The 20,261-nt window shown below is 44.5% G+C and overlaps 1 protein-coding gene across 4 annotated transcripts in view; it reads right to left on the bottom strand.

Annotated features, from left to right (window-relative positions):
* zgc:158766 (uncharacterized protein LOC100009641 homolog) overlaps positions 1 to 20,261 on the bottom strand; it is a 188,083-nt gene that overhangs the window by 98,627 nt on the left and 69,195 nt on the right. For all 4 annotated transcript variants that reach the window (XM_041184293.1, XM_041184296.1, XM_041184295.1 and 1 more), the window contains exon 2: positions 548 to 745. In XM_041184293.1, the coding sequence (XP_041040227.1) occupies positions 548 to 745 (198 nt within the window). The remainder of the gene's footprint in view (positions 1 to 547; positions 746 to 20,261) is intronic.

Raw genomic sequence — 20,261 nt, 5'->3', positions numbered from 1 at the left:
AGGATCTTTTACATCCATCTGAGAGGGCAGATGGAGTTTCAGGTTCACGTCACAGCACTTCCAACAATGCAGCATTCCCTCCGTCCTCAGCCCAGATTTTGTGCTCAAATCTCTGGAGTGGGACTCAAACCCATGACTTTCTGACTCAGAGATGAGCGTGCTACCAACTGAGCCAAAATAGAAAGGACACTCACTTGCAACTTTTGCCTCCATATTCTGGTCTGCACCTCAACAAAACCATTATCTCTGTTCAACAAATCTCTGCAACACATTTAATCCCTTAAGGTTCTGCATTAGCAAGAAAACAATTTGCCTGGAGACAAGAATTCTGAAGGTAGCTGCATGAAATCGGAGACCTGCTTAAACTTTACTTTTCACTATCACACATGACTGCTTCTGATTTAACAAGACTCCACTAACTAAATCCATTTTATTCTAGCCGCACTAAAATTGCTGTATAGTTCCACAAGATTCTTGTTGTATTATCTGTGTTCTTTAAGCCACCAACAATGAATGCCCTTGTTTCCTGGGGTGAGCTTTTACTTACACAAGTGTCCTGTTGAATGCACTGCAGGATTCTCTTGGCAGGAACAAGGAAATCAATCAGACAGCGGAGTCCGTCCCCTCGATACGACTTCTCCACCACATGGAACAGCTGCCACAGGACAGTGGCTGCAGTGGCTTCGAAAGGTGGGTACAGAGCCGAAAGCGTGTTCTGTATGCAGGTGTCAAGGGACTCTGAATCCTACAAGAGGAAGATACAGAAACAGGAGTGAACCATTTTGCCAACCCTTGCATGCCAACATTCTCAGGACATGTTCTGAGCTGAAAATGAAGAGACCGGCTTTAAAAATGTTCTAATTTGAAGGCAAATTAATAGAAAGAAATATTTGCATTTATATAGGGCCTTTCACGAGCTCAAGCACAGCACAGCCAATAAGGTACTTTTGAAGTGTAATCACTTGTAATTTATGAAATGCAGTGGCCAATTTGTGCACAGCAAACTCCCACAAACATCAATGTGATAATCACCAGGTCATCTGTTTTGATTATGTTGCTGAAGGGATAAACATTGGCCGGTACATCAGGGAGAACTCCCCTGCTTTTCTTCAAAATAGTAGGAATCTTTCATCTTCACCTGAGAGGGCACCAATTTAACATTTCATCCAAAAGACCCTCGTGGGAATGTCGACCTAGATAGCTCAAATCACTGGAGAGGGACTTGAACCCACAATTTCCCTACTCAACAGTCTAGAGTGCTACCCACTGAGCGACAGCTGGCACCCTAGTGTGGCAAAATTGATTTCCTATTCTGGTGGTTCCATCACATGACTTAACAGCCTAGAAATTGGATCATGCTGCGCCCATTTAAAAGGCACAAGGCTGCCTGAGGGTCTAGTATGGCAAGTGGCAAATGGAGTGTGCACACTCAATTTGCATCTGAAGTGCACAAACCCAGGGGCATTCCCCCCCGACAATATTAGTTAGGGTTGCTCAGTAGTCGGCCTGGGCATATGCCTGAAATTGCTGTTAAGCCCACTGCACATGTGAAGTTGGGGTTTAATGTCCTTTTCTCACTCCTTTGAGAAATCAGTTTGCTAATTACCTCAGTGTGCACCGTGCATGCTGCGGTCAGTCTCTTCAGGCACTCAGCCACCAAATGGGAGGTCCTTAGAGAACCACTTGTTTTAGGTGGCCACCAGCGGCTTCAAAAAAAATGGCTTGACCCATTATCAGGCTGGACCTCTTCCAAATTTGGCATTCATTGTGCTAATTCTTTTCCCCCCAAATGGGCACACCGTTGTCCTATTTCAATCCACTTATTTCCTAAAGTGTTGGGAGCATAAGGACAAAGCTGAAAGAAAAAGACCTGAGGTGCAGACAAATGTAGGTCCCTTACAGTCAGAAACAGAGGAAGTTATAATGGGGAACAAAGAAATGGCTGACCAATTAAATACATACTTTGTTTCTGTCTTCATAAAGGAGGATGCTAATAACATACCAGAAATGTTGGGGAACACAGTGAGAGGGAAGAACTGAAAGAAATCAGTATTAGTAGGGAAATGGTGTTGGCGAAATTGATGGAATTTTGAAGGCAGATAAATCCCCAGGGCCTGATAATCTACATCCCAGAGCACTTAAGGAAGTGGCCCTAGAAATAGTGGATGCACTGGTGGTCACCTTCCGAGATTCTATAGACTCTGGAACAGTTCCTACAGATTAGAGGGTAGCTAATGTAACCCCACTATTTAAAAAGGGAGGCAGAGAGAAAATAGGGAATTATAGACCAGTCAGCTTGACATCGGTAGTGGGGAAAATTCTGATGTCCATTATAAAAGATTTAATAGCTGAACACGTGGAAAACTGTGGCAGAATCGGACAGAGTCAGCACGGATTTATGAAAGGGAAATCATGCTTGACAAATCTACTGGAATTTTTTGAGGATGTAACTAGTAGAGTTGATAAGGGGGAGCAAGTGGATGTGGTTTATTTGGACTTTCAGAAGGCTTTCGACAGAGTCCCACATAAGAGATTGGTGTGTAAAATTAAAGCGCATGGGATTGGGGGTAATGTATTGAGATGGATGGAAAACTGGTTGGCAGACAGGAAACAAAGAGTAGGAATAAATGGGTCTTTTTCCGAATGGCAGGCAGTGACTAGTGGGGTACCGCAGGGATCGGTGCTGGGACCCCTCTTATTCACAATTCTTATTAATGATTTACATGAGGGAATTAAATGTAATATTTCCAAATTTACAAATGACACAAAGCTGGATGGGAGGGTGAGCTGTGAGGAGGATGCAGAGATGCTTCAGTGTGATTTGGACAAGTTGAGTAAGTGGGCAAGTGCATGGCAGATGCAGTATAATGTGGATAAATGTGAGGTTATCCATTTTGGTAGCAAAAACAGGAAGGCAGATTATTATCTGAATGGCTATAAATTGAGAGAGGGGATTGTGCAACGAGACCTGGGTGTCCTTGTACACCAGTCGCTGAAGTTAAGCATGCAGGTGCAGCAGGCAGTAAAGAAGGCAAATGGTATGTTGGCCTTCATAGCCAGAGGATTCGAGTACAGGAACAGGGATGTCTTGCTGCAATTATACAGGGCCTTGGTGAGACCACACCTGGAATATTGCGTGCAGTTTCGGTCTCCCTATCTGAGGAAGGATGTACTTGCTACAGAGGGAGTGCAGCGAAGGTTTACTAGACTGATTCCTGGGATGGCGGGACTGACATATGAGGAGAGATTGAGTCAATTAGGATTATATTTGCTGGAGTTCAGAAGAATGAGGGGTGATCTCATAGAAATCTATAAAATTCTAACAGGACTAGACAGGGTAGATGCAGGAAGGATGTTCCCGATGGTGGGGGAGTCCAGAACCAGGGGTCACAGTCTGAGGATACGGGATAGGACTGAGATGAGGAGAAATTTCTTCGCCCAGAGAGTGGTGAGCCTGTGGAATTCATTACCACAGAAAGTAGTTGAGATCAAGAAGGAGTTAGATATAGCTCTTGGGGTGAAAGGGATCAAAGGGTATGGGGAGAAAGCGGGAGCAGGCTATTGAGTTGGATGATCAGCCATGATCATAATGAATGGTGGAGCAGGCTCGAAGGGCCAAATGGCCTACTCCTGCTCCTAGTTTCTATATTTCTATTTCTTAAGGCCGGGGCTCTTTATTCTAGGAAAGGGAAGGCTGAGGTGCGACCTAACAGAGGTCTTTAAAATTATGAAGGTGTTTAAAAGGGTAGACAGAGAGAAAATGCTTCCATGGGGGATTCCAAAACTAAGGGCCTTAAATGTAAGATAGTCATTAACCAGTGCAATAAGGAATTTAGGAAAACCTATTTTTACCTAGAGAGTAGCGAGATTATGGAGCTTGTAAACACAAGTAGTTGAAGCAAATAGCAGAAGTGTATTTAAGGGGGAGCGGGGAAAATACATTAAGGAAAAAGGAATAGAAGGATATGCTGATAGGATGAGATGAAGTAGGCTGGTAGGACACTCGTGTGGAGTATAAGTGCCAGTATATATCTGTTGGGCCATATGGCCTGTTTCATTGCAGCAATTTTTATGCAATTCTATATAATTCAGCCAGTAGCAAACAACAGAAGTACAACAACTAAAGCAGTGTTGCGGGCAAAGCATCAGGGACTATTGTTATGGTGATAAGACACTGTTTAATTGAAAAGAACATTACTCAGAACAAAGCAACTCTGAGGCATAATAGCAAATTAAATCCAAGGCGGAAACTGACTCAAGTAATTTCCTTAGAGCTTCAAGCAGAAAATGATGAGGAGCAATCACACCTACTTAAATTATAGCAATGTCACTAACAGCAGCCCTGACCTCTTAATTGAGGAGATTCTGTAATATAAGTTTATGATATGGTGGATTTTAATATGCAAAAAAAAGTGTGTTTAACAAGCAAAGCATGCATCAAACTTGTATCTGACTTTAATGGTTCTCTTGAGGCTCTCCTTTATGATGTTGTAGATTCGGAGCTTACTTGCAGAGTTCCCATGCTTACAGCAAATTGTATGAAAATATTGCTAGGAAAAGAAAGACCAGAATTCATATAGCATCTATCATGGCCACAGGGGGCTCCAAAGTGCTCTGGAACCAAAGATGCACTTTTGAAGTGTAGGAAATACAATTGCCAATTTGCACACAGAATGGTCCCAAAAACAGCCATGTTATAATGGCCAGATAATATGTTTTCGAGATGAGGGATAAGGATTGACAAGGACACCAGAATAATGCTTCTTCAAAATAATGCTGTGGGATCTTTACGTCCACCTGAGAGAGCGGATGGATCTTCTGTTTAACACCTCAGCTCAAAGACAGAAAGGAGGAGGAAAACAGAAAGTCGGAGTTAAATGTACTTTCTCAGAGCAGTTGAAACAGGGTGGACACATAATATTAGGATGACAGTTTAGGTGGAGGATAAACACCAACAGGGACTGGTTGAACAATCTGGTCTGACTCAGTGTTATATTTTCCATGCAATTCTGTGTAGTACTAAGGAAGTGCTACCTCATTAGAGGTGCTGTCTGTGAATAAGACAATAAACTGAGGCCCTGTCTATCTGTTCGGGTGGATGCTGAAGATCCCATGGCGTCATTGGGAAAGAAACGGAAGTGCTTGTCTGGTATCCTGGCCAACGTACATCCCTCAACCAATGCCATCATTTATCTTGATGTTTGTGGAGCTTTGATGGTGTTCCCACCTTAGGCAATGTAACAATGACTACACTTCAAAAGTACTTAATTAGCTGTAAAATATTTTGGGGTATCCCATGGACAAGAAAGTGCTTTTCAAATGCAAACTTCTTTGTTCTTTGTTTATCCTTCTAGTTCACGTTCACCAGCTCTTATTGCAAGACTTTGGCAACTGCAGTATATTGAGCAAAGCTATCCAGACTCTTGCACTTAAAATTACAATGTCAAACATAAAGGTGAATCACAAATTAAAAATACTGACAGCAAGTATAATGGAAAGAGCTTGATAGATGCATGTTTTTTTTTCTGATTTTTCTTGTTGACAGTCTTAACTTGACTATAATTGCCGCCACAGGTTTTTTGAAACCTTTGATCAATGTCCTGATTATATCTCAAATACAGTTTTAAGCAACAGATTTTAATCACAAGATTTGAACATTTGCCTCTGTGTGAATCGCCCCAAGTTTTAACAGAACAATAGTTTCTACCAGGAAGTAATTCCTCATGGACACAGAAAATAAATGTGTTGAACTTTAGACCCATAGGCCCTTGGCATGGCAAGTGGGAGCCTGTGCCAACACACTGACATCCTGAAAAGTAGTTCTGCAACCCAACTGCTGTTCTTCCTGATAAAAACTGGTGGGAGAGGCACACCACTAGTAACAGGAAAGGTATTAAATTAATCCATATTGTGGAGACAGACAGTGACTTCTTATTCCTTTTTTTCCCCAAGAGCTATTAAAGGTTCCTGTGTGCTGGTCTGTGTAGCCCAGTCATCAATGGAGTGGTGATCATGGATCTATTTGCTGCACTGTTATTTCAGATTTTCCAGAGTGCAATTCAGAGGAACATCATACACTTGCACAAGTTAATTAGACATTCATTTTTAATTTTTGGCTGGTTCTATAGGTACAGCATACGAAACTATATCATGTCTTGCTCTGTTTTAGTGGATATGTAGTCATATTTTAAAGCCCAGTAATTTTCTTCCTCGGTATTTACTAATTAATAGGTGTGTTCCTGAGTTAGAAGGATGTAGGTTCAAGCCCCTCTCCAGATGCTTGAGCACAAAATCTAGGCTGTCACTGCAATGCAGCCTGGAGGGAGTCCTGCATTGTCATTGATGGCGCCTTTCAGTTTAGATATTAAACCGCTGCCCCATCTGCCCTCTCAGGTCGATGTAAAATATCCCATGACACCAATTTGAAGAAGAGCAGAGGCGTTATCCCTAGTCTCCTGGCTGATATTTTTGCCTCAATCAATATCAATAAAACAGATTATCTGATTATTACCTTGTTGTCGTTTGTGGGAGCTTGCTGTGCACAAATTGGCTGCCAATTTTTCTACACAACAGTGACTACACTTCAAAAATACTTAATTGACCCTAAAGCACTTTGGGATGCCCTGCGGTCATGAAACACATTTTACATAAATGTAAGTCTTTTTTTCTTATATTTACAATTGTGTCCCTGATTGCCTGAAGCTGGTTCATTTTACAACATCAAAAACAATAGCCTTCTCTCAGTACACTGTCACTATGCAGTTGACTCAATGCACTAGTTGACTTCATTTGCACCACTTCAAATATTTTGTCTAAATTCTAAGCACACGTGGAAGTGCACACATCTTCCCCTGAAGCCAGTGAAGGGAGCTTTACAAGTTAGTATACCTGCCATATAATGGGAGAGCATGAAGCTCTGCATTGGCAGATGCACAACTTGCCTTTCTAGGACACCTTAAACATTGGAAGAAGAGGTAAGCTTTAAGGAGGTTCCTAAAAGAGGAGAGGAGAGAGAGATAGAGAGTCTTAGAGGTTTAGAAGGAAATCCAGAGATTAGGGCCGAGGCAGCTGAAGGCATGACTGCAGGGGATGCGCAAGAGGCTAGAGATATCAGATTTATCAGAGCCTTCTAGGGCTGGAGGAGATTATAGAAAGAGGGAGGGGTGAAGCAATGAGAGATTTTGAACATGAGAGTGAGGATTTCTAAAATCGAAGTGCTGTCAGATCGAGAGGTACTGTAGGTCAGCAAACACAGAGTTATGGTTAAATGTGACTTTTGGGAGTTAGAATATGGGCAACAGAGTTTTGGATGAGCTCAAGTTGATGGAGGGTGGAAGATGAGAGGTCCATCAGGATAGGCCTTGGAATATCTGAGATAAAAACAAAAAAAACTGCGGATGCTGGAAATCCAAAACAAAAACAGAATTACCTGGAAAAACTCAGCAGGTCTGGCAGCATCGGCGGAGAAGAAAAGAGTTGACGTTTCGAGTCCTCATGACCCTTCGACAGAACTTGAGTTCGAGTCCAAGAAAGAGTTGAAATATAAGCTGGTTTAAGGTGTGTGGTGGGGGGGGCGGAGAGAGAAGTGGAGGGGGGGGGGGGATGTGGTTGTAGGGACAAACAAGCAGTGATAGAAGCAGATCATCAAAAGATGTCAACAACAATAGAACAAAAGAACACAGGTGTTCTTTTGTTCTATTGTTGTTGACATCTTTTGATGATCTGCTTCTATCACTGCTTGTTTGTCCCTACAACCACACCCCCCCCCTCCACTTCTCTCTCTCTCTCTCTCTCCGCCCTCCCCCACACACCTTAAACCAGCTTATATTTCAACTCTTTCTTGGACTCGAAGTCAAGTTCTGTCGAAGGGTCATGAGGACTCGAAACGTCAACTCTTTTCTTCTCCGCCGATGCTGCCAGACCTGCTGAGTTTTTCCAGGTAATTCTTGGAACATCTGAGTCTGGAGATAAGAGGAGCGTGGGCATGTGGGAAAAGACAGGCAAACATACAGAGGTGAAAGCCGGCAAAACGTAAGGAAATATGGAACAGTCAGTTCTGTTGGTTCAATGGGTGATTACGCAATTTGGTCTAATGCTGAACCGTCTTGCTAAGGAAGGTCACAGTTTCAACTCTGCTCTGTGCTGATATCTCAGTTAGGAAATTGCTGGAGGTTGCTACAATTGGTCTCAGCATCCCCACGCTAGGGATGACCCTGTTGGAAATTGGACATCGAGGGCGTGCACAATCAAGTTGGCTGCAATGTCGGCATAAATCATCTAGACTCACAATTGAACTATTGAATGAGGTTTGGCAGGGAAATTGACTCCCTTGGAACCATAACCTAGTGTGCATCTGTACATGCAGAAGATAGGGAGGAAATTGGGGGAATATCCATAAAGTGACAGATGGCCATTTGGCCCAGTTAAGCCTGTTCTTTGAATGTACAATATAGACCTTATGCTACTTAGCACATCTGAAGTTGAGAGATTCAAGTAGAAAACACTTATGGTACCCGGCACTTTTTATGATGAATTAATCTGTCCTCAGTATACGTTTCCAAATGATTTGTTTGTTTACTTATTTGTGATACCTTGAAACTGTGGCTCCAGTCAAGACAGAAATGGGACTGACCAGTCAGTGAGCTCGCTGCAGTCATTTCAGTGTGTTAGCTTCGGATTTTAAACAGTAAGAGGATTTCACAATGAGGTGCTAACACTATTCATTCTTCTATTCTTTCTCTCCCCTCTGATTGTACCATGTTACTTTGCATAGAATTACACAGAATGTGGAGAGCAGAAACAGGCCATTTGGCCCAAGGGTCCATGGCAATGCTTATATTCCAAGAAGCATTCTTCCAGTTCACTTCATCTCACCTTGTCAACCTCACTTTCTCTTACTTTGTGCCTCATGTTTATTTAGTTTCCCCTTAAATACATCTATGGTATTTGCTTCAACTGTTCCTTGTGGTAACAAACTCCATATTTATCCAAGAGATAAAAAATTTGCTAGATCACATGGCAATCTATCAAAACTCCAGGAAATTTATCTAACTTTACAACTCCCATTATTCAGCTCTGACTGACTGCACTCTGCAGATGCCACTTCCAGAGACCCAACAGCACAGCACATTTGTTACAATAAACTTGCTTTACACATACAAATTACATTCAATCACTATAATTAATGATGGTGACATGCCATTCCTGATAATTTAACACTCACACTCCTGATGCTCTGCAAAGAAGACAAACATGCTGTTGCCAACAAGCCCAACACCAACTCTTTCTTAGATTATACTTGGTTGGATAGATAAAGAAACAATGCTGCCCTGCACTTTTCCTGTGTGAAAAGATTGCTCTCTAATCTCGCTTGTAAAGGTGCAACAACATTTATGCATCTTTTGAAATATCATATTGTTAAATTAAAGCTCTGCCTGCCTTTCCTGATGGATCAGGAAAATAAAGGTCTCATGGTGCTCTTGAAAGAAGGGTCAGGAGTTCTCTCAATGCAGAGTGCCCATGGCTCTGGAGCCTCTGTAGCCCCACCAGGAGAGGTGAACGCTGCTGAAGCAAGTTGGAGACCATGAAGGCAATTCAAGATCAGTAAGGGCCATGCGAGGAGACGGGAGACTACGCCTGAGTGAGACAGAGACCGAGTGAGTAGTGAATTAGGCTCATGTGGGAATTCGGTACACGGGGGAAAGAGGCGTAGTAAACATAGGAATTATTCTAAATTAATTCATAAGGTAACTAAATTAACCAAATAACATAAGTAACAATGGCAGTACTGGTGTTCCGTTGCAGTTATGGAATGTGGGAGCTTTTGGACACCAAGGCGATCTTGACAAACACGTCTGCAGAAAGTGTAAGCAGCTAGAGGAATTCCAGATCAGGATTATTGATCTGGAAGCTGAACTGCAGACACTGCGCAGCATAACGGAGGGGGAGAAATACCTGGACACTTTGTTCCAGAATCTTAGATTAGGGTTGTCTGTTTTTTTGGTTAGTGGTGAAGGACAGGAGGATGTGACTGTGAGTGAGGCAGGTAAAGGGACTGAGCAGACGATAGTGGCAGAGCATCAGAATTTGCAATTATCAAACAGGTTTAAGGTGCTCCCAACCTGTGTGGATAAAAGCGAGGTCTGCAAGGTGGATGAGCAGGCTGGCCATGGCACTGTGAAATAGGAAGCTGTTCAAGCAGGGGAGCAAACAGGAATGTAGTGGTAGTAGGGGACAGTATAGTGAGGCGGGTTGACACTTCTGTGCAGCAAAAGGAGAGAGTCCAGAAGGCTATGTTGCCTGCCTGATGCTAGGGTTTGGGACAGGGATGTAGAGGGTCTTGCAGTGGGAGCAGGCAGATCCAGTTGTCATAGAGCATGTAGGTACCAACAACATAGGCAGGACAAGGAAAGAGGTTCTGCATAGTCAGTACGAGGAGCTAGGTACCAAATTATGAAGCAGAATCCCAAAAGTAATAATCTCTGGATTATTACCTGACAAACGTGCAAGTTGTCATAGGGCAAATAAGATTAGAGAAATGAATGCATGGCTCAAAGACTGGTGTGAGAGAAGTGGGTTCTAGTTCATGGGGCACTGGCACCAGTGCTGGGAAAAGTGGGGCCTGTACTGTTGGGACAGTCTACATCGGAACCGTGCTGGGACCAGTGTTACAGTGAGCTGCATAACTAGGGAAGTAGGGAAGGATCAGGCTTGGTAAATGTAGCAAGTCAAGGGTAGTGGCATCAAGGCAGGAGAGCAAAGTAGTAATATGGAAAGTAAAGGTTGGAGAATGCAGGAAGAGACAGAGGGAAAAAACCTAGGCCTGAATCTTCTGGTCAGCGTGCGGCGGTGAGCACCGCTCGCCGATGCATAAAATGACGTGTGGTGACGCCGGACATGTGTCCCGACACCACCGCGTGTCATTCCAATCTTCAGTTCTGCAGGCGCGCAGCCATCAAAGGCCTTTTACGACCATTTAAAAACTAATTAAGCTGATTGTCTGGGCTGCCCGTCCAACCTCAAGGTTGGCGGGCAGGCAAAGAGCCCAGGCGGCCTTCGCATTTTTCATGAAACCTCATCCACGGGCGGGATGAGGTTTCATGAAGGGTTTGTAACTTTAATAAAAAATTTTAATAAAATTCATAGACATGTCCTAGCTCATGTGACACTGTTACAAGGGGGGGACATGTCTGAATAATTTAAAAAAAATCTTTTTTTCAGTTTTTCACATTCAAATTAATCTCCCTGAGGCAGCTCCATGCCTCAAGGAGATTCCTGCATTCTTTAGCGCTTGCGCAAAAGACCACAGGCCCCGACTCTCCCTCCTCCCCACCGCCTGCACAGGTAGCTCTGAGTGCTTCCCGCCCAAGTAAAATGGCAGCACACAGCCAATAGCGGGCGGTGATCAGCTCCATGCCCGCTCCTGCCCAGCCTGCGCCATGGGGAGAAAATTCTCCCCCTAAGAATACACCAACAATCAAAACTAGTAGTTGCAAAGATAACAAAAAGACAAAACTAAAGGCATTCTGTATCTGAATGCGCATAGCATTCGTAAAGTAAATGGACTGATTGCTCCGATTAAAGTAAATGAATTGATTGCTCCCATTGAAGTAAATAAGTATAAGCTGATAGCCATTACGGAGATGTGGCTGCAGGATGACAAGGATTGGGTCCTGAATATTGAAAGATTGAATAGACTAGGCTTGTTTTCACTGGAGTTTAGAAGAGTGAGGGATGACTTGATTAAAGTTTGTAAGATCCTGAACGGGATTGACAAGGTGGACGTGGAAAGGATGTTTCCTCTTGTGTGCGAGTCCAGAACTAGGGGACACTGTTTAAAATTTAGGGGTCGCCCTTTTATGATAGAGATGAGGAGAAATATTTTTCTCTCAGGAAGTTGTGCAGCTTTGGAACTCTCTGCCTCAGAAGGTGGTGGAGGTGGGGTCATTGAATATTTTAAAGGCAGAGGTAGATTGATTCTTGATAGGCAAGGAAATGAAAGGTTATCGGGGGTAGATGGGATTGTGGAACTCAAAACAAAAACAGATCAGCCATGATCTTATTGAATGGCAAGACAGACATGAGGGGCCGAATGGCCTATTTCTGCTCCTATTTCATATGGTCGTTTAACATGGAGTTTCCCTCACTGGCCTACACGGAATACAGAAAGTAAAGACTCCTGAAGCTGGTAGAAGTGGGGAAAACCCTCTGCAGGATTGGACGTGGTTGCACTTGCAGCCTTTCAGCCATGCGACCCTGACATTGAGACATGGAAGTGTCCACTCCAATGACCCCCCCAACCTGCTGCAGGGAGGCCACCTCCAATGAGCTGGTGGCTTCCGCATGTGCCAGCAGGCTGAGCTAGTGGGAAAGCTCAGGCAATGTTACAAATTTGCCCCTAACTGGGGCCGTAATCACCCTAGTTACCTACTCACCTCCGTTGAGTGGGCAGCCAATCCTGTTACCAGCCTGACCCTGGGAAAGCCCCCCCAGAGGTAGGTTTACATCAGGGAACCATCGAATGAGGTTTCCCCCTGTTTTCCTAACCCCTCCCTACACTCCATCCCCACCCCCCACAACATCCAACCTGTGAGGCCAGAAAAATCCAGCCTTCTCTTCACCTATTGTATCGAAAACTTTTAACATTCTACACGTCTCCATTAGACCAGCTCTAAACTTCCATACGTAAGGAAATACTAGTTTATAAAACCTGTCCTCATAATCTAATTCCTTTAGCTCCCAGTATTATAAAGCTGAATCTGCACTGCACCTCACTCAAGGCCAATGTAGTCCTCCAGATGGGGGCTGACTAAGGTTTTAAACAACTGAAGCATCACTTTAGCTCCTTTGTATTCCAACCCACTTGAGATAAAGGCCAAAATTAGCCTTTTGGATTGTTGTTTATGTGCTTGCCTGCTCCTTGTGTTCTTGTTGCTGAATCACCACCCATTAATTAAAAATATAAGAGGTAGATTTCCAAATTCAGGTTCAAAGCAGAAAGTGAACATTGGAACTTCCCAGCACATCCTGTAGATAAAAGATTTCTCAATTACACCTTCAAACATGTTCTTGAATGAAACAAAAACAAAAATAACTGGAAAAACTCAGCAGGTCTGACAGCATCTGCGGAGAGGAACACAGTTAACGTTCCGAGTCCATTTGACTCTTCAACAGAATGAAGGAAAAATAGAAAAGAGGTGAAATATAAGCTGGTGTAAGGGAGGGTGGGACAGGTAGAGCTAGATAGAGGGCCAGTGATAGGTGGAGATAACCAAAAGATGTCATTGACAAAAGGACAAAGAGGTGTTGAAGCAGGTGATATTATCTAGGAATGTAATAATAAAGGTACAGATAGCCCTTGTGGGGGTGGGGTGGGGGGAAGGGATCGAAATAGGCTAAAAGGCAGAGATAAAACAATGGATGGAAATGCATTTAAAAATGATGGAAATAGGTGGGAAAAGAAAAATCTATATAAATTATTGGAAAAAAAGCGGGATCGGAAAGGGGGTGGTGATGGAGGAGAAAGTTCATGATCTAAAATTGTTGAACTCAATATTACTCTACCTGTCCCATCCCCCATTAAACCAGCTTATATTTCACCTCTTTTCTATTTTTCCTTAGTTCTGTTGAAGAGTCATACGGACTTGAAACGTTAGCTGTGTTCCTCTCCGCAGATGCTCAGACCTGCTGAGTTTTTCCAGGTTTTTTGTTTTTGTTTTGGATTTCCAGCATCCACAGTTTTTTGCTTTTATCTTAGTGTTTAATTGACTGCCACTTCTCTTCAAAGAATGCCTACCTTGAAGAAGTATTGCTCTTCTCTCCGACAGGATTTCTGTCTCATTTTTGCCTTGTTCACCTTCGTTGCTTTCCATTTCTCTCCTGGTGTTTGACAAGGTGTTTAATAAAACTTGCTTTCACAGCCATATTTCCTTCCTCAGTGACTGTCTCTATCTCCAACTTACCACACGTGGATTTCAACTGAAGTTCCATCCCTCATATTTCAAACCCACCCAGGATTACAGGTATCTCTGGGACATACAAGGCTCCTCGGACTGCTGTTCTTGTCGCATCCTGAGATCCACACTCAGTGCCATGCGCCGCCATATGAACACATTCGACCTCTCCCTCCAGCAGCACCACTGCACCCTATTTCTAAGCTGCCCTTCCCACCAGTTTCATTTTATTCTTCGTCTCATCCAACGCCTCAACAAGAAACTTTGTCTCTTTCTTTAAGGTGCAAAGGAACGCAAGCTCCAACAACTCATCGACACCAACGTCCATCCAGAACCCTCCACCCCTGGCTGTCCCTCTGTCCCCACCCCATCTTCCAATCCCAGCCCCGGCCGTGTATTCACCATATCCCCTGACCTTCCCCTTTCCGATGCTGAATGTTCAGTGCTCAGCAAAGGACTTAGTTTCATACCCTTACGCCCTCATCTCAATGAATTTCGGGCTCGGCACGATGCTGAACTCTTATTCCACCAACTTCATCTCCGTTCTCACTTCTTTGGGTAGGAGTCCTCTCCCCGTTTAATGGATCCTTTTACTCGCCTCAAATATTCTCCCTCCACCTGGACCCCTCCCTCTGGATTCTTACCTTCTCTTGATCTTTTCATTGAGAACTGTCGGCGTGACATTAGTCGTCTCAATTTCTCTGCTCCTCTCACCCACTCTAACCTGTCTCTCTCCGAACTTGCTGCACTCCGTTCTCTCAGGTCCAACCCTGACATTGTCATCAAACCTGCTGACAAGGGTGGTGCTGTTGTTGTCTGGCGCAATGACCTCTACCTCGCAGAAGCTGAGCGTCAACTCGCAGACACTTCCTCCTACCTCCCCCGGGACCATCACCCCACCACTGAACATCAAGCCATTGTTTCCAGGACTGTTACTGACCTCATCTCCTCTGGAGATCTTCCTCCCACAGCTTCCAACCTCATAGTCTCCCAACCTCGGATGGCCCGCTTCTACCTCCTGCCCAAAATCCACAAACAGAACTGTCCTGGCAGACCGATCATGTCAGCTTGCTCCTGCCCCACAGAACTCATTTCTTACTATCTTGATTCCATTCTCTCTCCCCTTGTCCAGTCCCTTCCCACCTATATCCGTAATTCCTCTGACACCTTACGTCACATCAACAATTTCCAGTTCCCTGGCCCCAACCGCTTCCTCTTCACCATGGACGTCCAATCCCTCTACACCTCCATCCCCCACCATCGATCTCTGTTTCTTCCTTGAACAGAGGCCTGAACAATCCCCATCCACCACTACTCTCCTCCGTCTGGCTGGACTTGTTCTCACACTGAACAATTTCTCCTTCAACTCCTCTCACTTCCTCCAAATAAAAGATGTGGCTATGGGTACCCACATGGGCCCCAGTTATGCCTGTCTCTTTATGGGGTATGTGGAACATTCCTTGTTCCAGTCCTACTCCAGCCCCCTCCCACAACTCTTTCTCCAGTGCATCGATGATTACTTCAGTGCTGCTTCATGCTCTCATATGGACCTGGAAAAATTTATTAATTTTGCTTCCAATTTCCACCCCTCCATTATTATCACATGGTCCATCTCTGACACTTCCCTTCCCTTCCTGGACCTCTCTGTCTCAATTTCTGGTGAGAGACTGTCCACCAATATTCATTACAAGCCTACCGACTCCCACAGCTACCTCAACTACAGCTCCTCACACCCCGCTTCCTGTAAGGAGTCCATCCCATTCTCTAAGTTCCTTCGCCTCCGTCTCATCTGTTCTGATGATGCCACTTTCAAAAACAGTTCCTCTGACATGTCTTCCTTCTTCCTTGACCGAGGTTTTCCACCCACGTTGGTTGACAGAGCCCTCAATCGTGTCCGGCCCATCTCCCGCGCATCCACCCTCACACCTTCCTCTCCCTCCCAGAACCATGATAGGTTCCCCTTGTCCTCACTTATCACCCCACCAGCCTCCACATTCAAAGCATCATCCTCCGCCATTTCCGCCAACTCCAGCATGATGCCACAACCAAACATATCTTCCCTTCACCACCAACCCCCCCACCCCCCCCACCTCCCCCACCGGCGGCATTCCGCAGGGATCGTTCCCTCTGGGACACCTGCATCCTCCACTCCTCCATCACCCCCTACACCTCAACCCCCTCCCACTGCACCTTCCCATGCAACTGCAGAAGGTGCAACACCTGCCCCTTTACTTCCCCTTTTCTCATCGCCCAAGGGCTCAAACACTCCTTTCAAGTGAAGCAGCATTTCACTTGCACTTCCCTCAATTTAGTCGACTGCATTCGCTGTTCCCAATGCGGTTTCCTCTACATTGGAGAGACCAAATGCAGACTGGGTGACCGCTTTGCAGAACACCTTCGGTCTGTCTGCAAGCATAACCCAGACCTCCCTGTCGCTTGTCATTTCAACACTCCACCCTGCTCTCATGCCCACATGTCCATTCTTGGCCTGCCACATTGTTCCAGTGAAGCTCAACGCAAACTGGAGGAACAGCACCTCATCTTCCGACTAGGCACTTTACAGCCTTCCGGAGTGAATATTGAGTTCAACAATTTTAGATCATGAACTCTCCTCCATCCCCACCCCCTTTCCGATCCCCCTTTTTTCCAATAATTTATATAGATTTTTCTTTTCCCACCTATTTCCATTATTTATAATTGTATTTCCATCCATTGTTTTATCTCTGCCTTTTACCCTATTTCGATCCCTTCCCCCCACCCCCACTAGGGCTATCTGTACCTTTATTATTACATTCCTTAGATAATATCACCAGCTTCAACACCTCTTTGTCCTTTTGTCTGTGACATCTTTTGGTTATCTCCACCTATCACTGGCCCTCTATCCAGCTCTACCTGTCCCACCCTCCCTTAAACCTCTTTTCTATTTTTCCTTCGTTCTGTTGAAGAGTCAAATGGAGTCGAAACGTTAACTGTGTTCCTCTCCGCAGATGCTGTCAGACCTGCTGAGTTTTTCCAGGTATTTTTGTTTTTGTTTTGGATTTCCAGCATCCGCAGTTTTTTGCTTTTATCTTAATGTTCTTGAATGATGTATTTTCACTAATTTCCTTTACAGGACAATAATCGTTTAATGCTTTACTCCCCAGCAGTTACTAGACTATGAAAACCTACAGACACATAGGCTGCAGAGAGTATTGATTCATTCAAATGCAAACAAGGTTCATTTCTTTCAGAAAATAATATTTTGGGATATGAAATATGAGGAACTTGCAACCTGGTGAGCAGTAATTGTAGCATGCTGGGAAGAGCAGGTGGCTTTGGATCTAATGTTCCTAATGTTCTTACCACTGGGGCTTTCCTGCCTAAGTCTGTGGTTGTTGTAGACTAATTGAGAGAGATTGATTGCTATAATTAGTCAACAACATCCATATCATTGTATCATGCAACTACCAGAATGGTAGAAGGCAAACTAGATGGAATGTGCCCTTTTATCGTACAGCAATTCTTAGGTTCCTCATCAAATGTGAGTAAATAGCTTGAACAAGAAGTCTATATGAGGGCTGTCAAATCCTATTTGGTGTAGGTAACCTGCTTTACTCAGTGTGATAAACCGGCAACTTGTAGGTGATAAACCGATGGTTTTGTAACTGAGAGCGAGCTACTTATCTCCACATCTTTTGGATTATTTACATTTGTCAGAACAGTTAGACAAAACAGTTCATTTTCTATTGAAATACCTGTCTGTGGTTAACAAGAGTCCACCTGGTGTGGTCGAGAACAAACGCACCTTCTGCCTTTGTAAAGACTCAGGGCAAAAAGATTTCCGATTGATTATAGGCTTTGCATGTCAGCTGTTACCTGAATCTGTCCAAACGTGACACTGGCACACTCCACTAAAACCTCCTTTGATCTGAACTCAACAGACTAGACCAAATTGTTAAGTATAAATGCTTAAGGCTAGTCAATCTGCAGGGGTGGATTTTAGTGATGATTTCATTTGTCAGACCTGCAGCCTGCTTCATACTTAACTCCCACAATAGAAACAAAACACATTTAAGCAAGGAAAAGAGAAAAGAAGCAATCCATTACCTGATTTTAACAGACATGCTTTCATCCTGAACACTCTTATACCTGGACAATGTCCTTTCGAAAACACATTGTATAAACTACAACAAAAACTAAACATAACCAACCCAGCCAACAGCCCCTAATTTTTCAATGAAAGCTGATTCAAGGCCTCTGTTTGGGCACTTTTGTACGAATGCTCTCTTATTGTGCATGACTGAATGGCAACCTGGTCAATAAATCTTTAAAAGGTTAGCATAAACTAAAAAATTTAGCTAAAAAATTGTCACCTAGCTCAATGCACTCATCAGACCTGTTGTAGAATCATTGTTCCTCTCCGCAGATGCTGCCAGACCTGCTGAGTTTTTCAGGTATTTTTATTTTTGTTTTGGATTTCCAACATCCGCAGTTTTTTTGCTTTTATCTGTTGTAGAATCAAGTTTGTGTCAGCGAATGATACTCATAACTTTTCTGTTCACATGGGATTGAGGTTCGTTAATTTACCTTTTCCTATGAATCGAGTCACAAAGGACAAACATTTTCAACATCTGAAGAAACAAAACCTGCAGCGTTGGTAATGCTCCTTGGTCAACATATCTTGGGGTATACTCATGTGCTGGCCAATCATTTTTCCTTCTTTCTCCCAGATATTCCTACCGAGAATGTCAATTTGGCCACACCGATGTACAGCTATGCAAATAAAACATGGGCAGGCAAGATTGAGAAGGTATGTGTGATGGGGTGTTTGGAGGGGAGTGGGTGCACAGCTTTGGTTCTCTTGACTCTGGTCTATTGTACCACCCTCTCTGATAATGATTTATTGTGTTTAACTATATGCAGGTGGTGGGCATTAACTTGAGCTCCCTATAGACGCAAAGTGGAATAGTGTCAGATTTGCATGAAGTGCAGTAGTGGGCATGAAAAGAGACGTTTTACCCACCAGCAGCAATGGCGGGTTTTCACACCATATCATCCCATTCTCAGCGTGTCCCATCTCATTACTAATGCATTCATGGGAAACACTCTGCATCACTGGATTTGCCTGGCACGCTGTGACCTCAGCGCTTCCTCGCTCTGGGCGCCATATATAAAGCGCACCAGAGCGCAGCCTATTTCATGTCTCCAGACGAAGACTGCTCCAGGTGACAGATGGCCCCGAAAGCAATGAAGACGGCAGGCCCTAAGTTTAGTGATGCCTCTCTGGGGTGCCCGATGGACGTAATGGAAGGCCACCACAATGTCCTCTACCCCCCACTCTAACCACAGGAGGGCCACCAGAATCACCAATCTACTTGAGAGGCAGTGGCAGTGGCAGTGGCAGTGGCATTCAGCACCACTGGAACACAGAGGAGGTCAGCCATTCAGCGCAGGAAGAGGATGAATGCTCTCATCCGTTCGGCCAGGTTAAGTCAACCACCTCATCGCTCTCAACTCACACACTCACAAATCCATCACACATCCACAGGGATCTCACACTTCAAGGGACAACATCACTAACTCTCTCACACACCCTCACATCCCCATCAGGCTCATATCCTCTGCTGCTCGCGTCTTCATCCCGTCCATGGCTCCGCTCACCACACAAGCATTCCACGCAGTGCAATATGTCCTGCTCACACTCTGTCATGCAGGAGAAGCTGGCTCACAACAGCAGAGAGAGGTGCCAGACTGGGGGTGGAGTGGCCCACATTAGACCCTTCACTCACTTTGAGGAGCGTGCCATTGTGCTGATTCCTCCATTGAAGAGCAGGAAATAAGCAGCGTGGAAGACCTGTCACAGCACATACCCACACCCTCCACCAGTGCAGAGACACACATCTCAGTGGGGCCAAGATATAGAGGCTTGGGTTCACAATCTGGTAGTCACCACATGGACACGTGTCCTCAGCAGGAGGAGGCAGGTTCAGCCAGGCTTTCTGGCATTCTGAGGACTGCTGGGGAAGAGGTATTTGTGAGGTCTGAGTCAGAGGACGAGCCTCTGGATTAAGCCTTCTAACTCATTGAGGAAACTCAGCAGAAGGCAGGGGAACATCACGCAGAGCTGTTGGAAGCCACCTTTGCCTGTGACCCCATTAACCTCATCCTCCTCTGGAGGACAGCCAAAGCACATCAGGGCCCTCAAGGCCTTAGCTCTCCAGAGGACATGCACCGAAGTCATTAGAGGCAACAGGGCCAACCATTGCACAGGCTGTATCCGCTCCTGCTGTGGATGTCAGGATAGTACCTAGAAGAAGTGGTAGGCCTAGA

The sequence above is a fragment of the Carcharodon carcharias genome, chromosome 3 (assembly GCF_017639515.1).
Source record: "Carcharodon carcharias isolate sCarCar2 chromosome 3, sCarCar2.pri, whole genome shotgun sequence".
Taxonomy (NCBI): Eukaryota; Metazoa; Chordata; class Chondrichthyes; order Lamniformes; family Lamnidae; genus Carcharodon; species Carcharodon carcharias.
The sequence above is the reverse complement of the archived record's forward strand: the minus strand, read 5'-3'. Positions and strand labels throughout refer to the sequence as shown.